General features: G+C 30.8%; 1 protein-coding gene across 5 annotated transcripts in view; it reads left to right on the top strand.

Moving 5' to 3' along the window:
- CSMD3 (CUB and Sushi multiple domains 3) overlaps positions 1 to 26188 on the top strand; it is a 1218504-nt gene that overhangs the window by 141380 nt on the left and 1050936 nt on the right. For all 5 annotated transcript variants that reach the window (XM_057497816.1, XM_036876426.2, XM_057497817.1 and 2 more), the window contains exon 2: positions 770 to 992. In XM_057497816.1, coding sequence (XP_057353799.1) covers positions 770 to 992 — 223 coding nt within the window. The remainder of the gene's footprint in view (positions 1 to 769; positions 993 to 26188) is intronic.

The raw sequence follows: 26188 nt of genomic DNA on the forward strand, positions 1-26188 counted from the left end.
AGTGTGGATAGAATGTACAACATCTCATATCAGCCACCCACTTTGGGTAGTATGGCATTCTGTTCCCCAAATTAGTTTGGTATCTCTGACTTACAGCTTCATGCATGTAAACTTCATGTACAACTCACACCTTGAAATGACCTTTAGGTGAAGAGTTCTCATCATCAGCATTTCTGAAACCATGGTTGAAAATATAGTAAATACACAGATTATTTATTTACTTATTATTATTATTATTATTATTATTATTTTATGCCTGAACCATTTATCCCTCTGCTAGAATCAAGGTGGAACAGATTTTCCTAAGGCATATTGGCTACATGGTACAAATATAGATACATGCTTCGCAAAAAAAATATAGAGTGAAATATTTAAGACACAGAATACATACTAAAATCATTAAATTTTCAATGTTTATGAATGCCCACAAATAGATTGGAAACTATTTCAGGGAAGATAACATGCCTAGAATTGTGTTTGCTGAATCATGTGATGGATAATGAATCAGATGTGTTGAGGATTTTATTTCATCAAGAGACTTATAATTAGTATCCACAAGATATATGATAAATGATAAGTCTTCTAGTGTTTTGTTAGGTATGGTTTACTTTAAAAAAGAAATGTAATTTACCTAAATTTTAAATTGTCAATTACAAAATCATTGTAACATGGTCTTAGAAAAACAAAAGGCTTTTAAAAATAATATATGGCTTCTGGATTGTTCTTGTTTTATTTAATATTAATTTAGTTTGTTTGTCTTTTGTTACAGGATTTATTTACACATGTGGTGGAACATTAAAAGGACTTAATGGCACTATAGAAAGCCCTGGTTTTCCATATGGATATCCAAATGGTGCAAACTGTACATGGGTAATAATAGCAGAAGAACAAAATAGGATACAAATTGTTTTTCAGTCATTTGCTCTAGAAGAAGAATACGACTACTTATCCTTATATGATGGACATCCTCATCCTACAAACTTTAGGACAAGGTTAGTGCATTTTCAATGGAAGAATGGAGGGAAAATATTTTGTGGATAAAAGTAGTTTATTTTACAAAGGTTGCTTAACATTTGCAATTATAATAAAGTTGCATTCACCATATAATTTTTATTAATTTGGAAATATATCAACCCATGAACAAATCAGATCAGTATCTCTGACTTCATAATACCAGTACATTAATACTATCTCTAAAAAAGTGAATATAAATTGAATTGTGATCTATTTGAGGTGGTTAAAAGTATTTTGTTGTTTTTATTTTAAATACTTATCTCAAGGCTTCATTTTTTATGGGGATAACTTTTGGTAAAGTGAAAGGATACCATGTAATGTGTCATTCAGTGGTATGTACCCAAATTTAATATACAACATAATGTGAAAATACTTAAAAAATAATATTTATATGGTGGTAGAATAATTTTATAAAATGTGTATGGTTTATAAAATCTAAATATCTGAGCAGACTTACATCCTGTCCATACAAATGAAATTTATTTTCAAGCTAGTTGATAAAACAGATGAAAATTAGCTGGTACCTTCTTCCTTTTACACTATTGAAGTCTTTCAATGTCTATCCATTTCAAAAATGTACAGTGTGGCTGGCATGTCTGACACTGTTATTTCATCATCATTACCAATTATTAAAAACTAGATGTCTTTTGTTAATAACATAGCACCAAGTCAAGATGAAAACAGACAACACTGTGTGTGTGTGTTGGTGCTCGTCTGTACCTTATGGGTGCATATGTTGGTGTGGGTATCTGCCTTCACCTGTACACATCAAATCACATTGCAGAGAAAGGAAGATAATTAGACTTTTAAACCAGCTAAAATGATGTTGATAAAAGTAAAAGGACAAACACGTTTGTATGTTTTCTTTATAGAAGTGCATACCATAAAATTGGTATAAATATAAAAATAGAAATAAGGCTCTCTTAATGTTATCTGGCAGTTTCTAACCAGCAGTTCACTGATAGTGTGCTTTGTACAAGCATATATTCTCTCTCTATCCCTTTGAAAATGAGAAAATACATTTTTATTTTAACCCTACTCTTTTCTTTTACACAATAGTGCTCTCTGAGAAGTTAAAAGGCTTTATCTAATGGGGAAAAACTTTTTTGTTGTTGTTATTATTCTTTCTTTCCTAAAAGGTAAATAGGGAATAATAGCACTTAATTTAAAGAAATTTTAAGGATTACAATGTAATGAATGCTCAATAAATCTAACGCTGAGTATTTAAGTCCCCTGTATCTGACATTGCTAAATATTTTATACTCATCATATTATTAACTTCTCTCCTACTCAAACAATGTGAGAAGATCCTATTATTATTATCATTTTATAACTGGGAAAATGAGGCCTTTATTGTTTACCCAAAGTTAATATTGTTGAAGTAGCAAGAGGTTGGGATTATCACTGCATTGTCTCAGTTCAGAGCTTAGCTTGTAAAGGAAAAATAAAAAACAAAACAAAAAAAAATAGACATGTTTAATAATAATATATAATTCATAATTAAAAATATTTCCATGGTTTATGTATTGATTTATGAATTAAAGCCTGTTTTTCTTTCATAAAATTTAATTAGTAAGATAAGTAATAAAAACAAGTATTTTTAAACCTGTATAACATATAAAGACATAAACACAAAGATAAATTACAAACATATTCTTGGTATTTGCTTTATGGACTCTTCTAATATGAACTCCATAGTATTTTGCTCACTGTGGATCTATACTGCATCTATTGGTCTTTATTATTAAAGAAATATTATTGCTAATGTTAAGAATTATCTTAATTAGGAAGGCTTGGGGTGGGAGGGAATCCAATGCATAACCTCCAGCACCTTCTAGATGGCTTATATACCAAGTATGCTATTTGACTAGAAGTTAAAACTGTTGTTGGCAGTTTGATTCATTTTTGTGTCTCTCTCCTTCACTCACTGTTTTCTTGCTTTTTGTTTCTCTCACATTTTCACTTAATACTTGTCCTTATGGTATGTCTGCTGTTCTCTATACTTCAGAAATTGATATTTACATTTAATTATGTTCCAGCTCCCATAGATGTTTTTAATATCTTGCTATACTTGCTTTGCAATTTCAGAAAAGATGGTTTGTAGGTCTTGTCATTCTTGCTTTTATAAACAGTGGGGCATATTGTCTGTGATCAACAAAATTTCATACATTTAAACTATTCTCTAAAACTCTAATTTTTGATCACCTTGTGGGTTTTCCTTTCTGATTTATTGAATAAAGAACAATATTGATGGCTGAGTGTGATACTTGGCAGTGACATGCCAATAGAGAATTCCTTTATAGTTCTACATTTAGCTTTGAATAGTTGTTGGTGCATTTAAAATAAATTTGCTCTATTTGATGCATAAAAGGAATTCTAAGCTTTATTTACTCTTTTATGCAAATTAATTTCCTCAATAAGAAAAGTGTGCCAAATGGTAAAAAGAAAAAAAATCCTTAATCATATGAGACACATTCATACATTTAGGATCATTCTATATATGCTATTTTATGTTCATATTTAATCTTCCCATATTAGAATGCACATATTTCAAATGTATGAGAAATTTTGTCACCATCAATTTATTGGATAGTTATACTTAATCATCCTATAGTTCACTTAATTATTCTCCTATTGTAAGTTGTTTTTGTTTTTATCCTCTCTTAATTCAGATATTAGGATTAGCTTTAATTCAAAAAACAGCTTTACATCACCACCCCTAAGTGAAAAGTATTCTGGAAAAAGAGCATTTCATTCCAAGATTGATTGTAGAAACTGGTATTAATGGCTTAGGGCCAATAAACACAAAAAAATCACAGTATCAAAATATTCCTAATCATGCTTTTTATTTTACTGCTAAAAACAAAGTTAGTTATTAAGAATGCTTAATTTAAATAAATATTTATAAAGTTGTCTTTGAAAAAAGAAGACATAGTTATCATAAAGCCATAGTCACTGCATAGAAATGGTCACAGCATAAACTTAATCTTCTTAAATTACATGAATTTCCATGAATTAATAATTTTAGAAGTAAAAAGATAGGTAAAAATAATGCAAGCAAGTATAAACATACAAAGACTCTTGTAGGGGGTGGGAGGCAATAATAATAAACAGCTGTTACATAGAAATAGAAATCTGGTTGAGCAGAATATAGTGCTGGGATAAAATTAGTTTTTTGAATTTCTTCCAGTTTTATAAGGATATAACTGACATATAATGTGTGTAAGTTTCTATGTACAACATATATATTGTGAAATGATTACCACAATAACACCTCCAACACCTCACATAATTACCATTTTTCTTTGTGTGATGTGAGAAATTTATGATTTACTCTTTTAGCAACTTTCAGGTATATAATAGAGCACTGTTACCTATAGGCACCGTGATATGCATTAGATACCCAGAATTTACTCATCTTATAACTGGAAGCTTATAGTTTTGACCAACATTTCTTCATTTCCCCCACCCCCTAGCCCCTGGCAATCACCATTCTACTCTATTTCTCTGAGTTTAGCTTTTTCAGATTCTGTATGTAAGTGAGATCATATGGTATTTTGTCTTTGTCTGACATATCTCATCGAACATAACACCCTTAAGTTCCACTCATGTTGTTGGAAACAGCAGGATTTCCTTCCTTTTTTGTGATGAATAGTCCATTGTCTGTCTGCTAGATCATGTGGTAGTTTTATTTAGAATTTTTTTGAAGAATCTCCATACTGTTTTCCACAGTGGCTGAACCAATTTACATTGACACCATCAGTGCACAAGTGTTTCCATTTTTTTGACATCCTTGCTAACACTTGTTTTCTCTTGTCTTTTTAGTAACAACCATTCTAATAGGTGTGAGGTGTTATCTTATTGTGGTTTTGATTAGTATTTCCCTGATGACCTGTGATGTGAGCACTGTTTCATTTACCTGTAGAATATTTGTGTTTTCTCTGGAAAAATGCCTACTCAGGTCCTGTGCCAATTTTTAATAAGACTACTTGTAGTGTAAAACACGGATCCAATTTACTCTTGCATATGGTTATCTTATTTTCCCATACCATTTCTTAAATAAACTATAGTTTCCTCTGGCTAATGTTGGTTTCTTTGTCAAATGTTAGTTCATTGTGTGTGTGAGAATTTATTTCTTGGCTCTAGTTTGTTCCATTGGTCTATGTATGTTTTTGTTTTTGTTTTTTATTTTGTTTTGTTTTACCAGTATTGCATTGTTTTGATTACTATAACTTTGTAATATAATTTGAAAATAGGAAATGTGATGCTTCCATATTTGCTCTTCTTACTCAGAGTTGCTTTGGTAATTTATGGCCTTTTGTGGGTTCCATAAGAAATTTAGGATTTCTTTTTTCTATTTCTGTGAAAAATACCACTGAAAATTTGATAGACATTGCATTGAATCTACAGAGAGCTTTGAGTAGTATGGACATTTTAGCAGTATTAATTGTCTGTCCCATGAACATATCTTTTCATTTATTTATTTCTTTAGTTTCTTTCATCAAATTTTCATAATTTTCAGTATACAGATGTTTCACCTTTTTGATTAAACTTCTTCTTAAGTATTTCATTGTTTTTGACACTATTATAGGGGATTGTTTCCTTTATTTTTTTCCTAATAGTTCATTTTTAGGGCATAGATATATAACTGATTTCTGAATATTGATTTCATATCTGAAATCTTACTGAATTAGTTTATTATTTCTAATATGGTGTTGGTGGATCCTTCAGGAATTTCCATATATAAGATCACATCATCTTAAAACAAAGATACTATTCCTCTCACACTTGGATGCCTTTTCTTCCCTGACTGCTCTGGCTAGGACTCCCTACTATGTTGAATATGAGTGGTGAGGATGGGCACCTTGTCTTGTTCCTGATCTTAGAGGAAAAGATTTCAACCTTTCACCATTGAGTATGATGTTAGCTGTGGGATGGTCCTATATGGCCTTTATTATGCTGAGGTATGTTCCTTTTATACATAACTTGTTGAGAGTTTTTGTCATGAACAGATGTTAAATTTTGTCAAATTCTTTTCCTGGGTCTATAGAGATGATCACATGATTTCAATCTTTTGTGGTATTTATAGTATGATACATCACATTGATTAATAAGCATATATTGCATCTCAGGGATAAATCCCACTTGATTATGGTATCTACTCCTTTTAAGGTGCTGTTGAATTTGGTTTGCTAGTAGTTTTGTATATGTATATTTGTCAGGGGTATTGGTCTATAGTTTCCTTCTTATAGTGTCTTTATCTGGCTTTGGTATCAGGGTAATTATGGCCCCCCAAAAAAGAGTTTGTAAGTGTTCCCTACTCTTCAGTTTTTCAAAGAGTTTAAGAAGGCTTGAATTTAATTCTTTATACATTTTGTAAAATTCACAACTGACACCATCTGGTCCTAGGATATTCATTGTTGGGAGGTTTTTGCTTAATGATTCAGTTTCCTTGATGTTCCACATTCCTTGAAGTCTTTTGTTCCTGTCTTATCATTGGAAGGAGCAGTAACTTCCTCCAATCTTTGTTGATTTGCTTCAGGAGAGAAATCCCTTCTATCAGCATTTCTGGGGATTCTGAGGCTTTATTAGATCTTTTCTCTTGAGTACATCCGCTCCACTCTGTCCCTCTTGTAGTGAATTTCTTAAGTTGTATGCCTTCTTTAGACTTTCAAAGCAAGATCAAGTGATGACAGTTTCCCTGGGGTGGTGATGTATCAATTCAGTGGTTTCTGCCAGGCCCTCAGAATCAGACTACCTTTCTATATATGCTCACTAGCCTTGTCAAAGGTTTGCTCTCAGTGTCATTGGGAACTGACCATGGCATGGGTGTGAGTGTGAGTGACTTGTACAGAGTGCTGGAGGTGCCCATGGGTCAGCTGGAGCTTCAGCAGGAAAAGCAGTGACTCATGGGAAGGCTTCCTGATGGAGTCCATGATGCAGTAGGTAGGCTTTGCATCCCTTTGATGCCCTGACAACCCTATCTTTCAATCTCCCTTCTGGTCCATGCTCCCCATTCATGCAGAAAAACCTCAATACCCTAGATGGGGTGAGAAATAAGTATATCTTTTTGGCAGCACCACATAAGAGGAGCAGTCCTGGCACTAACTCACATATTTTCACATTCCCCTATGGGAGAAATCATAGGCAAAGAAGGTCAATTGGTACTCAGCTGAACCATCTTGGGGGAAGAACGACATGTTTAAATGAAATTGCTCCTCTTACCCTTGTCAATAAAACCACTTTTGGATTTTTTTGCTCTAGAGTATATAAATTTAAAATGCTATACTATCTAATGTGTTGTGTTACAGAAGTAGTGCAATAGGGCAAGATCATATCAGTGGTCAGACCAATGTTGGCATTGAATATTTTTGAGTGAGTTGGAAAGCTATTAGAGGGTTTTGAGTACATATGTGATATGATCTAACCTGGGCTATTAACAACATACTAGACATTATATGTTACACAAAATCACCAGGCCTTGGGTTCAGCAATCCAGCCTGTATTACTTTAGCTAAGTCCATTCCCCATACCCATTTCCACCTATAGTACTGTGTTGTTGGGGGAAGGAGACATATTTTGTAATACAGTCATAACATGGGAGAGGACATTTTGTAATTGCTACAGACCATGACCTTGTTAATCTTATAACCTGAAAGGATTATAAGATATGAATATATTATATACATACATAATATGAAATATTATATATAGCTTTATTCTATTACATTTTAAGAAAAAGTTGTTTTATATGAAAACGTAAATTATTCATAGTTAAAGGAAATAGAAAACACAAAGAAATTCTTGGGGAAACTGAAATAGTTTACATAGTATAACTTCTCAAAAATTTATTTGCATAAATAATTTTGGAATGAATTATTCAAATTCTTGTGAAATAGGAAATTCTCATTTTCTGAATATTTTCCTGATTCCTACCTGATCATATACAAATGTTATAATTTTAATGTGCTGCTACCAGCTCTTTAAAAGGTACACACACATCAGCATAACATAAAATGCCTATTAGAGCATAATATATCATCACTATAGGAAAGTTGGGGGTAATAATAAGAGATATATTTTATTCACAATGCTAATAATTCAAAGACCTAATTAGTTAGACAGTAGACAAAATCATATAGAAATTTTGAGCATACATGCTTGATAATACTTCCATAGTAAAACCAGACATATAATCTCAAAATATGGTAAAGAATATCACTTAAGTTAAATAATATTCAAATTGTACTTTAGCCCTCATGGCTAACTTTACCTATTCCTTAAAATGGTCCTATAGTGGCAAGTATGACTTACATGGGATTGAGAAAAATAAAATTATAGATTCAATGCCATTACAATCAGAGACTATGCAAGTAGTATGAGCTATCATCACAACTAAATAAAAAAGATAAAATATCAAAAATGAAATATATAAAGGCACAGAAATATGAATTCTAAATGCTGAAAAAAATTAAAAGATACCAAATTCTAATTGACTTTAAATCTTATGATTATATGTATAGAAAAACCTTAGAAAATGTACTGGAAAATATACAGAACTAAAAAGAAAATTCAATAGGTTGATCAGTATCAATATCTCATCAACTATCATTTAAAAATGTTGAAAAACTTACTTCAAATAGTTGCAAAATTACTAAATATTGGTAGAAACTCAATAACAATTATAAGAACTTATATGTTAAAAAAGTTGTAATCTAGTGTTGAAAGACATAAGGTTGGATAATGGAAAGCTCTCCTCTATGGATAAAATGATTAAATTTTGTAAAGTTAATTCTTTAATATGCTAACATCATTTCATTCAATCCTCCAAATGTATTCTGTGTTACTTGAAAAAAATGATATAATAGTTTATCAGATATGAAAAAATCGGGAAAATATATAAGAATAGTTTGCAAGATAAAAATATATAATAGAAAATAATAATTAAAGAATGTGACACGCTGTTTTAAAAGCAGAAGACATTTGGAAAAAATTCAACATGAATTCAGACAAATAAGAGAATAAATCATAGGAGCTATTAAAAGTAATGTGAAAGATATTTCCTATCATTATAAAAGATAACTAAAAATGTAGAGATTATGAAATGTGATTTAATGAATAAAAATGTTTTTCATGATCAAAATGTACTTCAAGTAAATATTTAAATATTTATCAGAAGAAATGATTTGCAAGAAGTATTAAACACAAAGTTGAGGTGTTTAATATAAATTACTTTGAGAAATTAATATGAAAATTATAATCACATGAATAGAAATTGTGCAAAAACATGAATGATTTCACAAAGGAAAAAGTTAAAATGCTAATACACAGTAAACTTGTAAACATAAATCTTGGGAGCTTTCAGGAAAAGCAAATGAAAGTAACAATATAGTATCTTTCAAATATAAAACTGTCTAAAACCTATCAATTGTAAACACTGTTGACAAATATATTTAGGTATTTTCCTGCATGAGTAGTGGAAATATCTGCATGGATAACTGTATTAGATATCAAAGGAATTTATTAGAAATAAAGCCTTAGAAATGTTTCCCTCTCCAAACTAGATGAACATTTTATTTACTGCTTTAAAATAGCAATATCACAAATGTTTAAAGATAGAGATTGATTATAAGCAATGGAGAAAATTTCTAACTGTAGCAGTTAGAAAACAAGTCATAGAATTTTTTATGGATGGGTAAAGGGTTCATGACATATTATCGGCTAAAATAAAAAACAGGCTGAAAAACAACCTGTATAATAATACAAGATAGCTTTCCATGTGTGTCTGTGTCCATCTGTGTATTTATGAACTGAAGGATTTACTCCAAAATGACAACTGTGCTTACAGTCACATCTAAATCATCATGTGTTATGAAAACTGAAAATTGGCATTTCTCTACAAAATTTAAAAATAACTAAGAGGTTGAGTTTGTAGGTCAATCAAGAACATTTTACAAAAAACAAATTTTTGTCATAAATATACTTCATAAAAAATAAATATAAAGTTACCCATTGTGATGTGGTTATAAGGATATTTTTCAATTTTTGGACTTTTCATTTCTAAGACTTTTACCTCATCTACCTCACAGCACTGGAAAACATGAATAGTCTGATTCTTTTATATCTCTTCTAAATTTCAAGATATTTTTCATATATATGTTATATATAATTATATATAAAGTTATGTATATTATATAATAATATATAATTTAATGATTACTAATTATTAATATTACATAGAAAACTAATGATTTAGAATTTAAATTTGAAACTGGAAGAGATGAACATCATTATAAAAATGATCACTGCCTAAGTCTACTCTCAACAAATTAGACCTCCAAATGAATCAAAACTGTATCATGAAATTCTAATTTTGAAATTTTGAAATTTACACTCTGTTTCTGTATAATAATGAAAAAGAAATTGTGAAGAACAAAAGCGCTTTTCAAAGTAAAAAAATATGATGTAAAAAATTATGTGTCAAAATTTTTTCCTAAACAATTCTTTATTTTCCATATTATGGCATTTAAATCAATAGAGGCAAACTTCAAGCATATATATTTATATATTCCCATCTTGTTCTATTATTAACTAAAGTAGAAAACATTGAATTATATTTTGAGTGGTTTCATTTAATCTATATTATTAGAACCAATATTTTATTTTAGAATTGAGTCATACATTTTCTACAGCTCAATGTTCAGATTGAAGTGTACAATTAAGTTCTGATGAAAAGTACATAAATTCATGTAACCCACATCATTAATATGTGAACATTCTCATCACCTCAGAAAGTCATAGTAAACTCCTTTCCAGTCAATCCCCTACACCTTCCCAAGCAACCACTGTACTAACTTTTTTCACTGTAGATTAGTTTGCCCCTTCCTAATATTAGCATAAATTGAATGCTATAATATGTAGTCTTTTGTACCTGGTCTTTTTCACTCAGTGTGTTTTTGAGATTCATCCACATTGATGTGCCTGTCCACAGTTTGTTCCTTTTTGTTGCTGAGTAACACTGCATTCCAAGAACTGTTTTTCCTCTTGTTAATGAACATTAGGATCTTTTAAAGTCTGGGCCTATTCTGAATAAAGATGCGATGACCATTCATGTAAAAGTCTTTTTTTGGATGCACTTCCATTTGCTTTAGATAAATACCTAGTAGTGGAATTGCTGGGTTATTAGATAATACTGTCTGTTTAACTCATTAAAAAAACCCTCCCAGACAAGTTTCCAATGTGGTTGCCCCCACTTTATATTCTGTCATTATTGTATGAGAATTCCTGTTGCTTTACATGTTTGACAACATTTCAGGTTGACAAACTTTATGATGTTTTTCTTTTGTATTTCTGTGATGATTAATGACATTGTTTTATGTGCTTATTGAATATTTACTGATATATCTTATGAAATGTTCAAAATATTTTGCCCATTTTTAATTAGGTTGTTTGATTCGTCTTTATATTATTGAATTATAAGTATCTTTATGCAATCTTCATACCTTTTTTTTACAAATATATATATTGAAAATGTTTTCTTCCAATCTGTGCCTTTTTTTCATTTTATTATACTATCTTCTGATAAGCTGAGGTTTTTTATTTGGAAAAATTCTAATTTATTATTATTATTATTTTAATTTTGTTAGTGCTTTATAGTTTGATAAATATTTGCTTATGTAAAGACAGAAAGATAGTGTCCTGTATTTCTTTTGAAGCTTTAGAATTAATGTTAGCCTCTATATTTAGGCCTAAGATCAGTCTGAAGGTGTAAAGGAGTATAGGTTTATTTCACTCCATGTGGGTATTAATAGTGAACAATAATTAACATGGCCTATATTTTAAATAATCCTATAAATGACAACTCAATAAACTTTTCCCAGCTGGCTCCTGGTCACAGTTACAATTTAACATATTTCAATTTTTTTAAATATCTGGTTGATCAATTAAATATTGCTAGAGAAAGCTCTGACATTTTCTCCCTATTACTATGATAAGAATACTCTTTACCCCTTTAGATGTTCTACTATGAGATTATGCATAATCTATTTTTTACTTTCCTGGTCATTTATAAAATATACCTCATTACTGTGGCTTAATTCTCTGACTATTTATCCCTTTTTTGTTACTGAGTATCAGTCATTGACCCAGTATTTTCCTTTGCATTGTTGTGAGGGATAGCTATTAAAGATATAATATATTCTGTCACAATTTCTTATTTTACAAGATCACTGGATTCTTGACCTAACCATAGAAATCACAAGTCTAAGGGACATAATCAAGGAAAAGCTAACTGAAATGAATAAAGAACCATCTATAGTGAGAGTTCCCACTTGCATAACTGGTAGAACTTGCCTTCTTCAGAAAATGTTGGCAGTGTCCCCATAAATGTTCTTGAGCAGCCACTATAGTTCTCTTCTTACATGCTTAATCTTGTCTCCTTTTACTGTCCTCTGCTCCCTCAATTTCCTTATAATTTTCTAATACTCATGTTAAAATCTCTCCTCATCCTAACTGCTGCTCCTTTCAATTCAACACAGTGTTCTGTCTCCTTTCCTGTAGGTAGAATGTTGAGGTAGAGAACCATTTTTCCACAAAAATTGATGAGAAAACATCTAAATAACATTAGACATAATGTCTGGGAAATGCAGAGGCTCTAACTGACTGCCTGACCTCTTGCATAGTTGGTGTGTTTGCATGTGTGTGTAAATTGCATATGTGATATTAACAATTGTTTTTTCAATAAATAAAAAAGCAATATCAGGATTTTCTTCTTTATCTGTAATATTAATGAGATCCACCTAATGGTAATGTAGACTTGCTTACTATTAATCTAACTATGACTTTGATAATGGCCTTGTATAGAAAATATAGGCTCCAGAAGCCACACAAATGAAAGCAGAAATGGGATTTTCTCTATATAAGCTTGAGGAAGATGTTATATTGTAGTTAGTACCGTCTTCTACAACACTTTAATTTTCTAAAGACGTATTGCATCACCATAGGGCTTGTAAGAGAATTAGAAAAAAAGCCAATTAAAATTTTGATGAACCTTAGGCAGTTAATGACTCTTCTCCTTAGATATAATTCCTCACTTTGGAGCATTCAAATTAATGATTGGATAGATCTCAAGGACAGATGGGGTTTCTAGAACTTTTTGTCAACATAAAAGACTCTTTCAAATCTGAGTAAGGCAAGGATTCAAGAGTATACACAATCATTTGTTGTTTATACTAGGCATGTTGCCAAAAAGAATTGAGGTGGCTTTTAGTGAGGAAACAGACTAAATTAAACCATTAAAATAGGGGTTAAAACATAAAACAAAAGATGGCAACTAGCAAGTTTAAACACTTTGTTCCATGAATTATATTTATTCAATCTTTTATAACAAATCTGTGAAATGTTTACTTCCGTTAGTCTGCTTTCAGTAAAACAGCAATGATATCTTAAAGGCAAACTGCACAGGGTATTGTAAGTGTCTAACTAGGGATATTTCTTGTGCAAGTTACTTACTCTCCATAAACATTAATTTTTTTCATCTGTACAATGGTATAATCAAAATATGTGTTTATCTTCTAGACAGCAACTTGATGTCATAAATATAAATGTTTTTAATATAAGAAAACTTTATATAGCAATCTAAAATCCTAAATAGAATTTTTAGATTAGACATCTCAGATTAACTCTGTGGATTCATTTAGATTTGTTAATATATGATATTCAAAGGGAAGACGCAGATACTCTGTACCTGTTAAAAACTAATATTTCTGAATTTATACTCTATGTCAGCCTATTTATAAACAGTTCTCATAACATCATTTTAGATATTCTTCCCAGTACTTCTATTATACAGGCAATAAATTATATTTCAGAAATATCAATTTCCAAGATCACAAAATTAGGTTTTCCATAGACTGAAATTTGAATCTAAATGATTATTAGTTATATTTACATGCTTTCCACAACTATGCCACTTCTGGAATGATGGATTAGGAGATTTACTTTAAACTAGACAACTACAGAATCATACAACTTTAATTCACCACTTATTTTATGAAGTCATTTTCCTAAATCTAAACTAAAAGGTGAAGAACATTAAAGGGTCCACATTTATATCAGGGTCTGCTTCTTAAAAAATTACCTATTTGCTGTTATGACATAGCAACCAAAGGTATAAAAATGATTGTATAAAAGAAAACAAACTAGTCCCTCATAAATATTTCATATTTGATATTATTAAGATATCTAGAAGATATTTAGCCCACATAGAAAAATAATTAATTTTATCAGAATAAAACATATATGATTGATTAAATGCATGGCCACACAGGTTGTCCTTTTAGAAATTAGAAGACATTTTAATTTCATTCTTAAATGGTACTTTTAGAAAAAAATCACAATTTAATTATATATAAATTCAAAAATGGTATTTAAAAATTTCTTAATTTACACTGATTTATAAAAGATTATAATACTAGCCTGGGATGAAGGTTGGACAGAAATAATTTAAATTCAGGGAATCAAGAAACTTACAAAATAATTTTCTCATCTTTTTTACTAAATGCAGATTTAAAAACACTATTCTTGTAAAATAGAAGGGATCGTAAAGTTGTATACATACTTACAGCAACATAAGTACTTTAAAAAATCAGTGGCAAAATCTAGAATAAAATTTTGTTATCCTCAACCTATATTAAAATCAATGCATTGTCTTTGTATCACATTTCTTGAAAAATTGCTTTTTTGAGGTATTGAAAATCAAAATGAAATTTCAGAATTCTGTTCTATATGTGACACTCCTTGGTAGACAGAAGGAGTAAAAAAAATGCACAGAATATGGAACTTTGCTTCAGTAGCTACCAATATATTTGTGGTAATTTAAAAAAATTGCATGAACCAATCACAGCAACCTCATTTTATTCATTTTTTTAAATTCATTTTTTAAATAATGTTTTCTAATTACTAGAGTCAAATCATTTCTGGGTGAGATGGGATCACTGGAAAAACAGTCAACCAAAAAGCAAAGTAATATTAATACAATCCACTGCTCACCAGATCTACTGGGATAACTGGTAGTAATTCACAGTTTAATGTGTCAGTTATACTCCACATGAATTGCCTATATTCTCTTTATTGTCTTAAAAATCTTTTACACATAAAAATATATAGCTATGTGACTAATTTATGAAGCAATGAACACCAATAAACCTACCACTTAACAAGGACAATGCCAATATTTGTTTCTTCCCTATCACATCCCTGGCCTTACTCTGACTTATCACCAGTAACAAACATTTCCTCATTATGGCTATAGTTTCCTTATTTTTTAGAAATATAACTTAATCATACATGAATATCCCTAAACAACAGAAAGTTTAATTTTGCTTATTTGTAAGTTTTATAAAATGTGAAAAAAAAATTTAGTCATATTTTTCTGGATCAAGAAGACAGAGAATGATTGTGTTGGGATGGGGTTGGAAATAAGTTTGATTTGGTTATGTTAATTTTTAAAAGCCTGTTAGGCACACAAGTAGCAATGTCAAGTGGATATTTGTATGTCCAAATCTGGAGCTGAGAGAAGAAAGAAGCAAGGTTAAAACCATGCCTTTGGATGAAAACACACTGAGACAGAAAAAGAGTCTGAGGACTGAGGTATGGACACTCCAGGTATGGAGACCAAGGAGATCAAGAAGCAGCAGAAGATGTAAAAGACAGAGGCCAGGGAAGTGAGAGGATGCCAGTGACCAAGGTGTTTTAGCAGTGAAGTGAAGAAAGTAGAAGAAGGCACAGTGAGCACCTATGACAAATGCTCCTCAAATTTAATGGGTTTGACAATCAAGAGGTAAGTGAACCTTTCCCCAGATTTGAGCCAGGAGTAGACAGTAATTTTCTCTCTCCAATTACTGATGGCTATCCTGAAGTTATATGAAACATGAGAATTTTGTGGGAGGATGGCACACTTAATCTGATTGTCCTAGAATTTGACACTTTGGTAGACATTTTTCCAGCAGAGCTTGAGGCAAAAATCAGATTGAGATGTATGGGTTAAGGAGATAGTGAAAAGAAACAAAATGGAAACTATTGATTATAGGTCATTTTCTATACAAATAATTTTTAATGTAAAGTTGACAAAAACAATATAATCTATGGGAAATGTAGGAATGACAAGTTATTTTAACTATATGTATATTTATTTGCACATATTGTATTTTTTAATGGGAGATAATTATGCTTCAGGCTAATAGGAGTAATTCAATACAGAGGAAATTTTAATGATACAGAGAAAAGAATAAATAGTTCCTAGAATTTGTCCAGAAGTGAGAGAGATGGGGTGCTGTGTGCAAGACAAGGGAGTGGACACAGTACAATGAGTTCTTTCATGAGGACAGGCTTTTTTTAGGCATTATCCTACACGGTCACATCTGAGGTGGATGTTCAAAAGTATGTTTTTTTTGTGGACTGCAGAGCTTCCTTCTGGCTCAAATCTGGGAAACGGTTCACTTAAAACTTCTTTTTACCCTGGTTTGTGAAGTATTTGGCAATATAACACCCTCAATAATTCAGTAAACTTGGAATCATTTTGTTTTCATTGAATCTCATATGTCAGTAACTATATTCACAATTTTGGGTTTTCTCTTCTAAAAATAATTCTAAAATAGGTTTTATTAATCTCTTCCTCATCACTTTTTTCTCTCTCCAATTACTGGTGGCTATCCTGAAGTTATATGAAACATGAGAATTCTGTGGGAGGATGGCACACTTAATCTGATTCTTATTTCATAACTCCTTGTTCCCTGATTGTTTCTCAATCTTTTAAAATAATAGTATTTGTTTCCAGAAGTTGGCTGTTCCAGTTTTAGAATGCTCTCTCTAAACTCCTTCCTTTAATCTCTGCTTGAAAACTAGCCAGATCTTGCTTGAACTTTTTGTAATATATATCTATATTGTGGTATAGCAAATATATCTATGTTGTGGTATATTCATAAAGGCAAATGTATTGCTATATATTTCTATAGGTAGGTAATAATATTTTCCCATGTTTTATAGCATTTTTAGCTACTTTCTCTTGAATTAAAGATTCAATAAGCTTATGATATGCCTATAAAGTTGTTGGGGAAATATGCTTCACTAAAAGCTGTACCATTGCCTAAAAGTGGTCTTCACATTTCTAATCTCAAATATCTATTTCCTCGATACCCATTGCCCAACTGCTAAGCCTATTACACTTTTGTTATAGCAGCATGACATTTAACAGTTATTCTACAGATATTTTTTCAATAAGCACATCAGTGGCAAATAAAAGGGTAGAAAATAATTCCAGTTTTAACACTACTTTAATTATAAAAATACCTGTAAAATAGTCTAGATTGAAAATAACAAGATGTCCCCAGAGGGGCATTTGAATTCTTTTCCAAATGAAACATTTTTTTCTGCCTCTGATAGACTGACAATATTTCAATTAATATGCATTCAATAAGGGAATATTCAGTAGAAAGCAATGTTCTTTTCACTCCTGTTCCTGTCTCCCTTCAACAAGTTGAGTATAAATAGCAAGCTTTGGACATAACCTTTTGATGCAGGCATTGTGTGCAGCCAGATTCTCCAGGGCAATCACCCCTTTCTAGCCTCTTTTTTGCTCCTGAGTCCCTGCTGTTAATTTCCCTCACCACAACCCTCTTCTATAGCCAGATGTTGAATTCTGCTTTATAAAGTTTTCATCTCTGCTCTCTTCCTTGGAGTTTACCTGACATGTAACCCATCTCTCTAGGCTCTCCTCCATTCGCACCTCCCCTTGCTTAGTCCAACATCTTTACAGAGGGCCTGATATAGATAAAGACTTCACCTATCTATCTCTTGAGGTTTTCTTCGTCTGTCCTGAGATGATAAGCGAATGTTAAAATAGTTAGATATTGCTTTAGATGGTGAGTAGGGCATATGTCCTTGAACTCATATTACATGATAAGTAAAATGCTGGTTAATCAAAAGTTTCAAAGCAGTTTTTGATTATGAAACTAATTCACTGCATTGACCTATTTCATCTAAAGTTTTAGGCCAATAATGAAAATAAAATTTTGAAAATGATCTTGTAAGTTTATATTTGAAGTATTCATAAATATAAAATTAAACCCATAATTATTTCAGTGAACTTTTTATTCCAGAAAAAAAAATACTTATGCACTATCAAAATATGTTTTGAGAGAGTACTATCAAGATCAATGCCTTAACCAATGAAAATCATGGGGCAGCATTTTCATATAAAAGCCTAAATTCTCCTTTTTGAATGCTTACTTAACTATGCTTTTCTCATCATGGCTTACCTTACCTGATATAAAAATTTATTTTCTTTATAGTATCAATCTTATTTTCATCGATACAAGATTAAGAGAGAATAATAAGATCTAACTGATTTTATTATTCTCTGTTAGTTCATTCAGCTAGTGTTTACCGTACATTGGATCAAGGCCTGCTGATTACAAAATTCAACTTTGTATATAGCAGTCAATTTTACTTTGTAATAGATTGCCTCTTCTACTTACAGTCACGTCTAAATTATTGTGTGTTATAATGAAAACTGAAAGTTGACATTTCGCTTCAAAATTTAGGAATGACTAAGAGTTTGTGGGCAATAAAATGTATCTTACAAAAAACAATAAAAAATTTTCATTATAAAAATTCTACTATTGCTTACTAATAAAATAGCTGCTATTATTAAGAATGTTCAAAAAGTAGATATAAAAACACTTATTATAACCTATTCTTAGTTTTGAATAGGCATGAAGTCTTTTTTGGTGAAGGGATACTATATTTGCTTTTGTATCTCTGTTATTTAAAGTAATACATATATGAAACAAATATTAAATAATATTTGCATAGTGACTAGGTCAGAGATGATCATGACTATATTCAAAGTTTGAATAAGATAATACCTTAATTTCAGTAAATCTCCAGATTGAACTTACTATTTTCCTGGACTGATGGATCAATTGATGTATCTTTCCCATCTGATTTAATATTGCATCCATTTGTTAGGTAAATTCCCTACATTTCAGTTCCCTTAGTTAACTTAGATATAATCAATGAAATAATCCTAACATGCAATTCTGAGTGTTATCATATAAATATGTGTGATGAAATTAAGGACAATGCAAAAAATTATGAGTATCTAACCTAAAAAAAAAAAGTTTTGGGACAAATTATTGTCACGAAGCAACTGTATCATTGGTATTGACAATAAACTGGTAAGTAGCACGATTGTGTCAATCAATGATTAGTATATCACCTATATTTACATATATCCAACCATATGTCTTTGATATTCACATCTTTGTGAATATGTCACATGTAATTCCACAGGTATATGCCTAAATATATTTCATCCTCCATTACTTAATTTTACTTTTCATTTGAGAACTCCAAAAAATTCCTGATAATCAGATTCAAGACATATTTCCTACAAAAACTTTTTTCCTACTTTTTAATATAACACAATTCTCTGCAAGCCCCCTTTTTTAGTTTAATAATGAAGACTAGCTAATAGATGCTCAAATGTTTTCTTCTAATGTTGTAGACTTTTGCCTAGAATGCAGAAAGAGGGTTACTGTTATGTGACAACATTTGGAGATACATGTTAGAGATTATACTGACTGGTTTTCTGATTTGCACAAATCTTGTGTTCTTATCCAAAAAAAATGGAGGAGAGATGATTTCTCTCACCAACCTTTTAGAATTCTCTATAGCTGGTAGCAAGCATTCCTGGGATACTAAATAGCTTCATTTAGTGTTCAATTCTATTGTTTTTTTCTTGGAAATCACTTTAAGCATCTGGTAATACATTGGCTGTCAACATCAAGGAAAATATTTTATTTGGAAGTTAGAGGAAGTTTTATTAGTTTTCTACTGCTTTATTTTTACTCATGTATATTTTCAAGCTACTTAACTGTTCTATACATAGTATTTTAACTGTGTTTCATGTAACACTTTTCTATCTCACTTCAGACTCTTTTTTGAACAGGATTATTTTTGTGTTAATATTCTTTGATAGGACGGCATTTTCTGCTACCAATACTAAATTTTAAATGTCTTTTCTTCATCTTCATCTTATAGCTTAATTGTGGTGGTAATAGAATTAAAGTTAGTAGAAAGAACATGTGTGTTGGAGTTAGGCATCTGTTGAATTTCAATTCTTTAGTTAAACAAATAGGAGAGCAAGCCACTTAACCTCTGTAAACTTTATGGAACATGAGAATATAAAAAGGCCATCCTTACAGTTTTTTGTGGATTAAATACATAAAACATTAACTTGGTACCAGGCACAAAGTGTTCTGTAAACATTAATGATGCTGACTTTAAAATCTTGGCTTTTATGACTTTGTCTTAATACTTAGGTTTTTGTCCAGTATCCCATTTTGTCCTCCCACAAATCTGTAATCAGGACTGTGCTTTATCAAGGTGAATGTCAATCACATTATAATTCACATTTCTTTCACAGCTAAGCTTCTTAAAATAATAGTTAATACGGGCTTTTCATATTTTCTCTTTTTCTATTTCTATTAATAATTACTGGATTTGATTTGTCACCTTTCTGAAACTGCTCAGGTGATATTCTAATTGCCAGATCCATGGATTAATTTTAAGTACTCACATTAACTTTCAATGTCAGAGTAATTTGGAAAAACTGATCAACTCATTAAAAATCTAGCAAAACTAACTGAGAGTACCCCTACACTAGAAAAAGAACATGATTTTAATTGTTGGCTTTGCCATTTACTAACAAAGTGACTTTTAACAAGTAATTTCTCTTTGCAGGCCTTTCTCAATTTGCAAAATGGAATAATAAAACCATCATATAGGTAACAGAGGATAATGAGATAATGCAGCTGAATGCTTGATTTATAGTGGAAACTTAATAACTGGAAGCACTTACTATTATTTCATTAATTAAAATTGCTCTGCCAATTTGACATAAAAGCAGCCAAATAATGCATTTTGTTGACATAAATATTTAATTTTGAAGGCATGTTTAATTTTATGTTTCAAGGTAATATGATTATTCTTGTTAGCTAAAATTAAATTAAGCCATGCATATATATGTGATGATATCACATTTAATTTAGTACTTTATAGCAAGAAGGTGTATCTAATGGTTCACAGAGGACAATGAGTTAAACATTATTAAAAAATTGATTTAAAGCTACACAAACATAAATTTAGCTTCAGTGGAGATAGTACATTATATGTAGCAATGTGTTTTTGTTCAAGAAAAAATATTAAAACAGATTTAATTTTATGATCAACAAGGTAGTGTTTTGTTAACTGAACTAAAAGGAATGTACTTATTAATTTTATTTCTCATATTTGCTTCTTCTATCTTGTATGAAAAAACTGAGAAAATTACTTTTTGCCTATGAATAGTCACCTTTCCTTTTTTTTTTTTTTCTTTTTGAATCAGAATACAACTGGAAAACCAAACAGAAGGAATTTAATTCAGGGAACTAGATTAAAAAGACTTGAAGAGATAAAACCAGGCAAAAGGCAAAGAAGTAGTCCAGGAATTGTTTACTATAGGAAGTAAATAGGGCTAGAGGAAAAAAGAAAGGGATGGGACTTCCAGAATGCAGAGCATACTGACTGCTGTGCTATGCACAACGCTGTTACCCTGGAAGAAGATGATTTTGAGGAGGCACCCTAGTGAAGGGGGCGGGGCACCCAGCAGATGCTGAGCACAAGGATGGGGAACCACATGCCCACTACTGGAACCACTAAGGAAGTACTGCTTCCAGGATCAAAACTGGGACCATCAAAGCAATGCAGCCACTTCCATAATTGCTGCCAGAAGCAAAAGAAAAAAAAGAAAGGAGGAATAATAAAATCTCTATTGCTGATTTTTTACCAGTACCTTTTAGTATGCAGAACCCATTAGGAAGTCACCAGACAAAGAAGTCTGAGCACAGTTTAGAAGGAGGGGTAATGGAATGACAAACGACTAATAAATAACTGACCCATTCTAATTTTCTTTTCACTCCTTTGTTTTTGTTTCTTTTCCCTTATGGAGGTACTTGCAAAATGGCTAGAATGGATGAAGCATATTGTAATATGTAAAATTTGGAATAAACACTAGCCTGGAATGCTAGGCTGAAAGCAAAGATGAATGACCTCCAATCAAAGATATGGACATTATCCAGTATGTGATGAGGAGATATTGAAGGATTATAAGTAGCAAAATAAGGTAGCACCATGGTCAAATATTGATAAACTGTTACTTCAAGAGGCCTGTGGAGGAAACATTAAGATTACAGGTCGGTAAGATTAGAAGCAGAAGGGCTTCCTCGTAAGTGTGTATCAAAAGAGTTTACATAAAAGATGAAGATCCAAATTTAAGCAGAATTGATAGGAATGGAAACTGGTATCAGAATTTGTATCAAGATACATGAAAACATTTTATTTTCTTCATATTCTATTTTAATGTGTAATATTAAGCTAGTATTAATAAGGGCTATATTTCTCTTATATTACTCTAGATTTCATATAGTCAATACATTAGCCATTCCATAATAATGTCTTAAAAGTCCTTATTTCCTTTCTATTTTGTTCAAAAATTATTGAGAACATGTGTATTAACACTAGTGGGTCTAAAATTCACCTTCGGCAAAATAGCAAATCTGTGCTTCCAAGAACATTTTGAGAGCATCCTTTTTGCTAGGCCATTATTCCAGGGCTTAGCCATTGTGGAGGCAGATCATTTTTCCACCCTGCTTGTGCTTATATGCTACTGAAAACAGAAAGTAACAAGAACATAGGTTAGGAAGACAGAGATAAGATATTTGGAAGTCATTGGTGGATATTCTATGTCACTGGAAAAGACACATGAATCAACTTATATTTTCAAAGGATCATTCTGGTAATTCAGGGTATACTGGGAGAGAGATTTGTAAGCAGGCAATAAGAACTGAAGAGAACATTGTTTAAATAATCAAGGTAAGAGGTGATGGTGACTTAGATTTAGGCAGAAGCAGAGGAAGTAGTGAGGAGCCATCTGACTTACTGTGGATATATTGTGACAGCAGAAGCCATAGATTCCACTGTATTACATGCATGAAATGTGTGAAAAAGATTATCAGGGAAGACTCCAGGGCTTTTTGGCCTAACAATAAGAATAGAATTTACTGAAAAGAGGCGACTGAGGAAGGGACAAGTTTTTGAACTGAGATTAGGTTTTGGACATATGTCTGAGATGCTGATTCGACACCAAAGTCCAAATGTAAAATAGTGATCAGATACATAAATAAAAATATCCTTACTCTATATCTAGGAAATTGTCTGGAGATAAAATGTTGCACCTATCAGAGGATATGTGTTACAATATTCAGAGTGAAATTTAATAATAGAAACAGTGAAGCCATGTCTCTGTCCCATATGTACATAAAGTACCTAGCTAGTGTGATGTGTCATAGTTGTGAAGATCATTGGAACATCATAAAGAGAATGTGTTTCCAGGGAATTTTAAATGGGACTCCAAAATAAAATGCCTGCTTGAATAGCTTTTTGCTTGGCCATTATAAAAATTAAGAAGTTTTGTTCGTTTTCATTTTTATTCTCCCCGATTTTACTCCTCTTCATTCTCTTTTTCCTACTTTCTTTTCATTTTGTTAATGAATTAATTTTATAAGTATTATCTCCAAAGTAACTATCTAAATGTTAAGTCTGACTATTAATAAAACTATTATTTTTTAACAGATGCCATCTCAACTGCTGCCTCAAAAGTTTCATTTAGTCACATTTATAATATTCCAAATTTCCACAAAATCAGCAAATTCTTTAAGGTGTAAATTGAGTTCATTCTTTTCCCTGTCACCCTAGGACATGAAAATAAGTAATTATATTCCTCTATTTAACTGCCCAATTTAAATTTACCGAAAATTGTGTACTCATAGAATTTAAGTTTCTACATATGTCCACCAATATTCATTTAATGGATGTTTCTGTTTCATCTATATCTTTGTTGAGAGAATGAAGAAAAAATTACATTATTTAATTCTTTTTCCAATAATTTCTCATCATTTACAAAAGACTATGGCAATACTTTGAATATAAATGATTTCATGCACTTATTTTATAAAATGATTATTTAATATTATACTTGCCAGTGTCTTCTATTTCTGGAATCCAATAGCTTAAAAATTCAATTGTTTTTCTTTTCTTCTCATCTTACTTTCCTCCATATTTCAAAAAAAAATCTATTTCTCTGATTTCTATTATATTCTATCAAAATCAGACCCGAATTCCCAAGTTATTTAGTTTTCCCCAAGATATAAATGATATTGATATCATAATGTAAAATTTGTTAAAAAAATTTTTTCAGAACCAAAAATAGAAATCATATGACCCAATAATTGCACTTCTAGGAATTTACCCAAAGAAAACAAAATTTCTGATTTGAAAAGATATATGCACCCCTATGATATTGCTGCATTATTTACAATAGTCAAGATATGGAAGCTCCATCACTAGATGAATAGATAAAGAAGATGCGATACATATATGCAATGGAATATTATTCAGTTATAAAAAAGAAAGAAATCCTGCCATTTGTGACAACATGAATGGACCTAGAGGTTATTATGCTCAGTGAAATAAGCCAGGTGAAGAAAGACAAATACCATATGATTTCACTTGTATGGGGAATCTGAAAACAAAACAAAACAAAATGAACAAAATAGCAGTAGACTCTGAGAAGTCACTGGTGATTATCATGGGAGAGAAGTTGGGGTGGGTAAGTGAATTAGGTGAAGGGGGATAAGGAGGCACCAAATCTCAATCATAATGTAAATCAATCATGGATATGAAAGTACAGTGTAGAGAATATAGTCAATAATTCTGTAACATCTTTCTATGCTGACAGGTAGTAACTACACTAGTTGGTGTGAGGATTTAGTAATGTAACTGTTGAATCACTATGTTGTGTACATGAAACCAATATAATATTGTATATCAACTATGCTCCAATAAAAATTTTAAAAGTATTTTTAAGGTAATAAGCATTATGAAATCAATACCTAGGACATTTAACAGCTAAGAAACATGATAAAGAAATGCTGATTCTTAAATCTAACTAGATATTTGGTTCAAAACACAGTATTATGCTATGCTAAGTTTGTCCATGACACATAAGTAGAAATTTGAGAAATGGAGATGCAAATAAGCAAGTATTTTTTTTTCTTTTTGTTATTTTCACTATGATATAGTCACTGGCATTTGTCTATGCATATTTATTTTCCTTCCTTTAGATTTTTCATATTAGAATACGTACTTATTTCAAATAAAATTTACTTCCCTGATTTGGACTGATTATATATTAGATGTTCTCCTTAAATGCAATGTTAAAAATAAAATGTACTCTCATTGTCCCAGTGAGCTCATGCCATATTATCAAGGAAATGTTAAATGATTGAAATATTCTGATGAGTTACTCTATTCTAATCTCTCCAGTTTTAATATCATAATATTAACTTAGTAACAATGGAAAAGGCACATATACCACAGGAGATTTTTATGTGTAAAACTTGTAAATAGCAGACATAGTACATCTATTGTGACATCAAGCTACATTTCCAAATTTTATTAAAAATAACAAAATGTATTTGTTAGTTTAATAAAATATCATTAATTGGTATTTTCCATGTTAGTAAATATCATTCAAGAATCCTTAGGATATTGAAAATAGATATATGGAGGTATACAAAGACATTATTTCTAAAATAAAAATAGAATATTCATGCCATTATCTAATTACATTTTCTAATATTTATTGAACTTAATTATCTTCATAGAAGTGGAAAAATTTACAGCTGTTTTATCTTAATGTAAAAGGATGATTTTTTAAAAGTGCTTTATGTAGAGTAAAACAGTTCATAACAACACAAGAAGTAATTAACTAATTTTAACCACTTGTCCAATTTTAAATGTTTTTATCTGAATTAAGAATATTATTTAAAATAATAAATTAATAGGCTGAATGATTTGGCATTTGATATAAAAATTATCATTTGATAACACTAAATTAATTCATAAATCATGTCCAAATTTACTAATCAATTAGGTAGAAAAATGGCTGCACATATGTTCTATGTCACTGCATTCTCATATTAATGTTCTTTTTATGATGTATTCCAATGAAGAC

The sequence above is a fragment of the Manis pentadactyla genome, chromosome 3, assembly GCF_030020395.1.
Source record: "Manis pentadactyla isolate mManPen7 chromosome 3, mManPen7.hap1, whole genome shotgun sequence".
NCBI lineage: Eukaryota > Metazoa > Chordata > Mammalia > Pholidota > Manidae > Manis > Manis pentadactyla.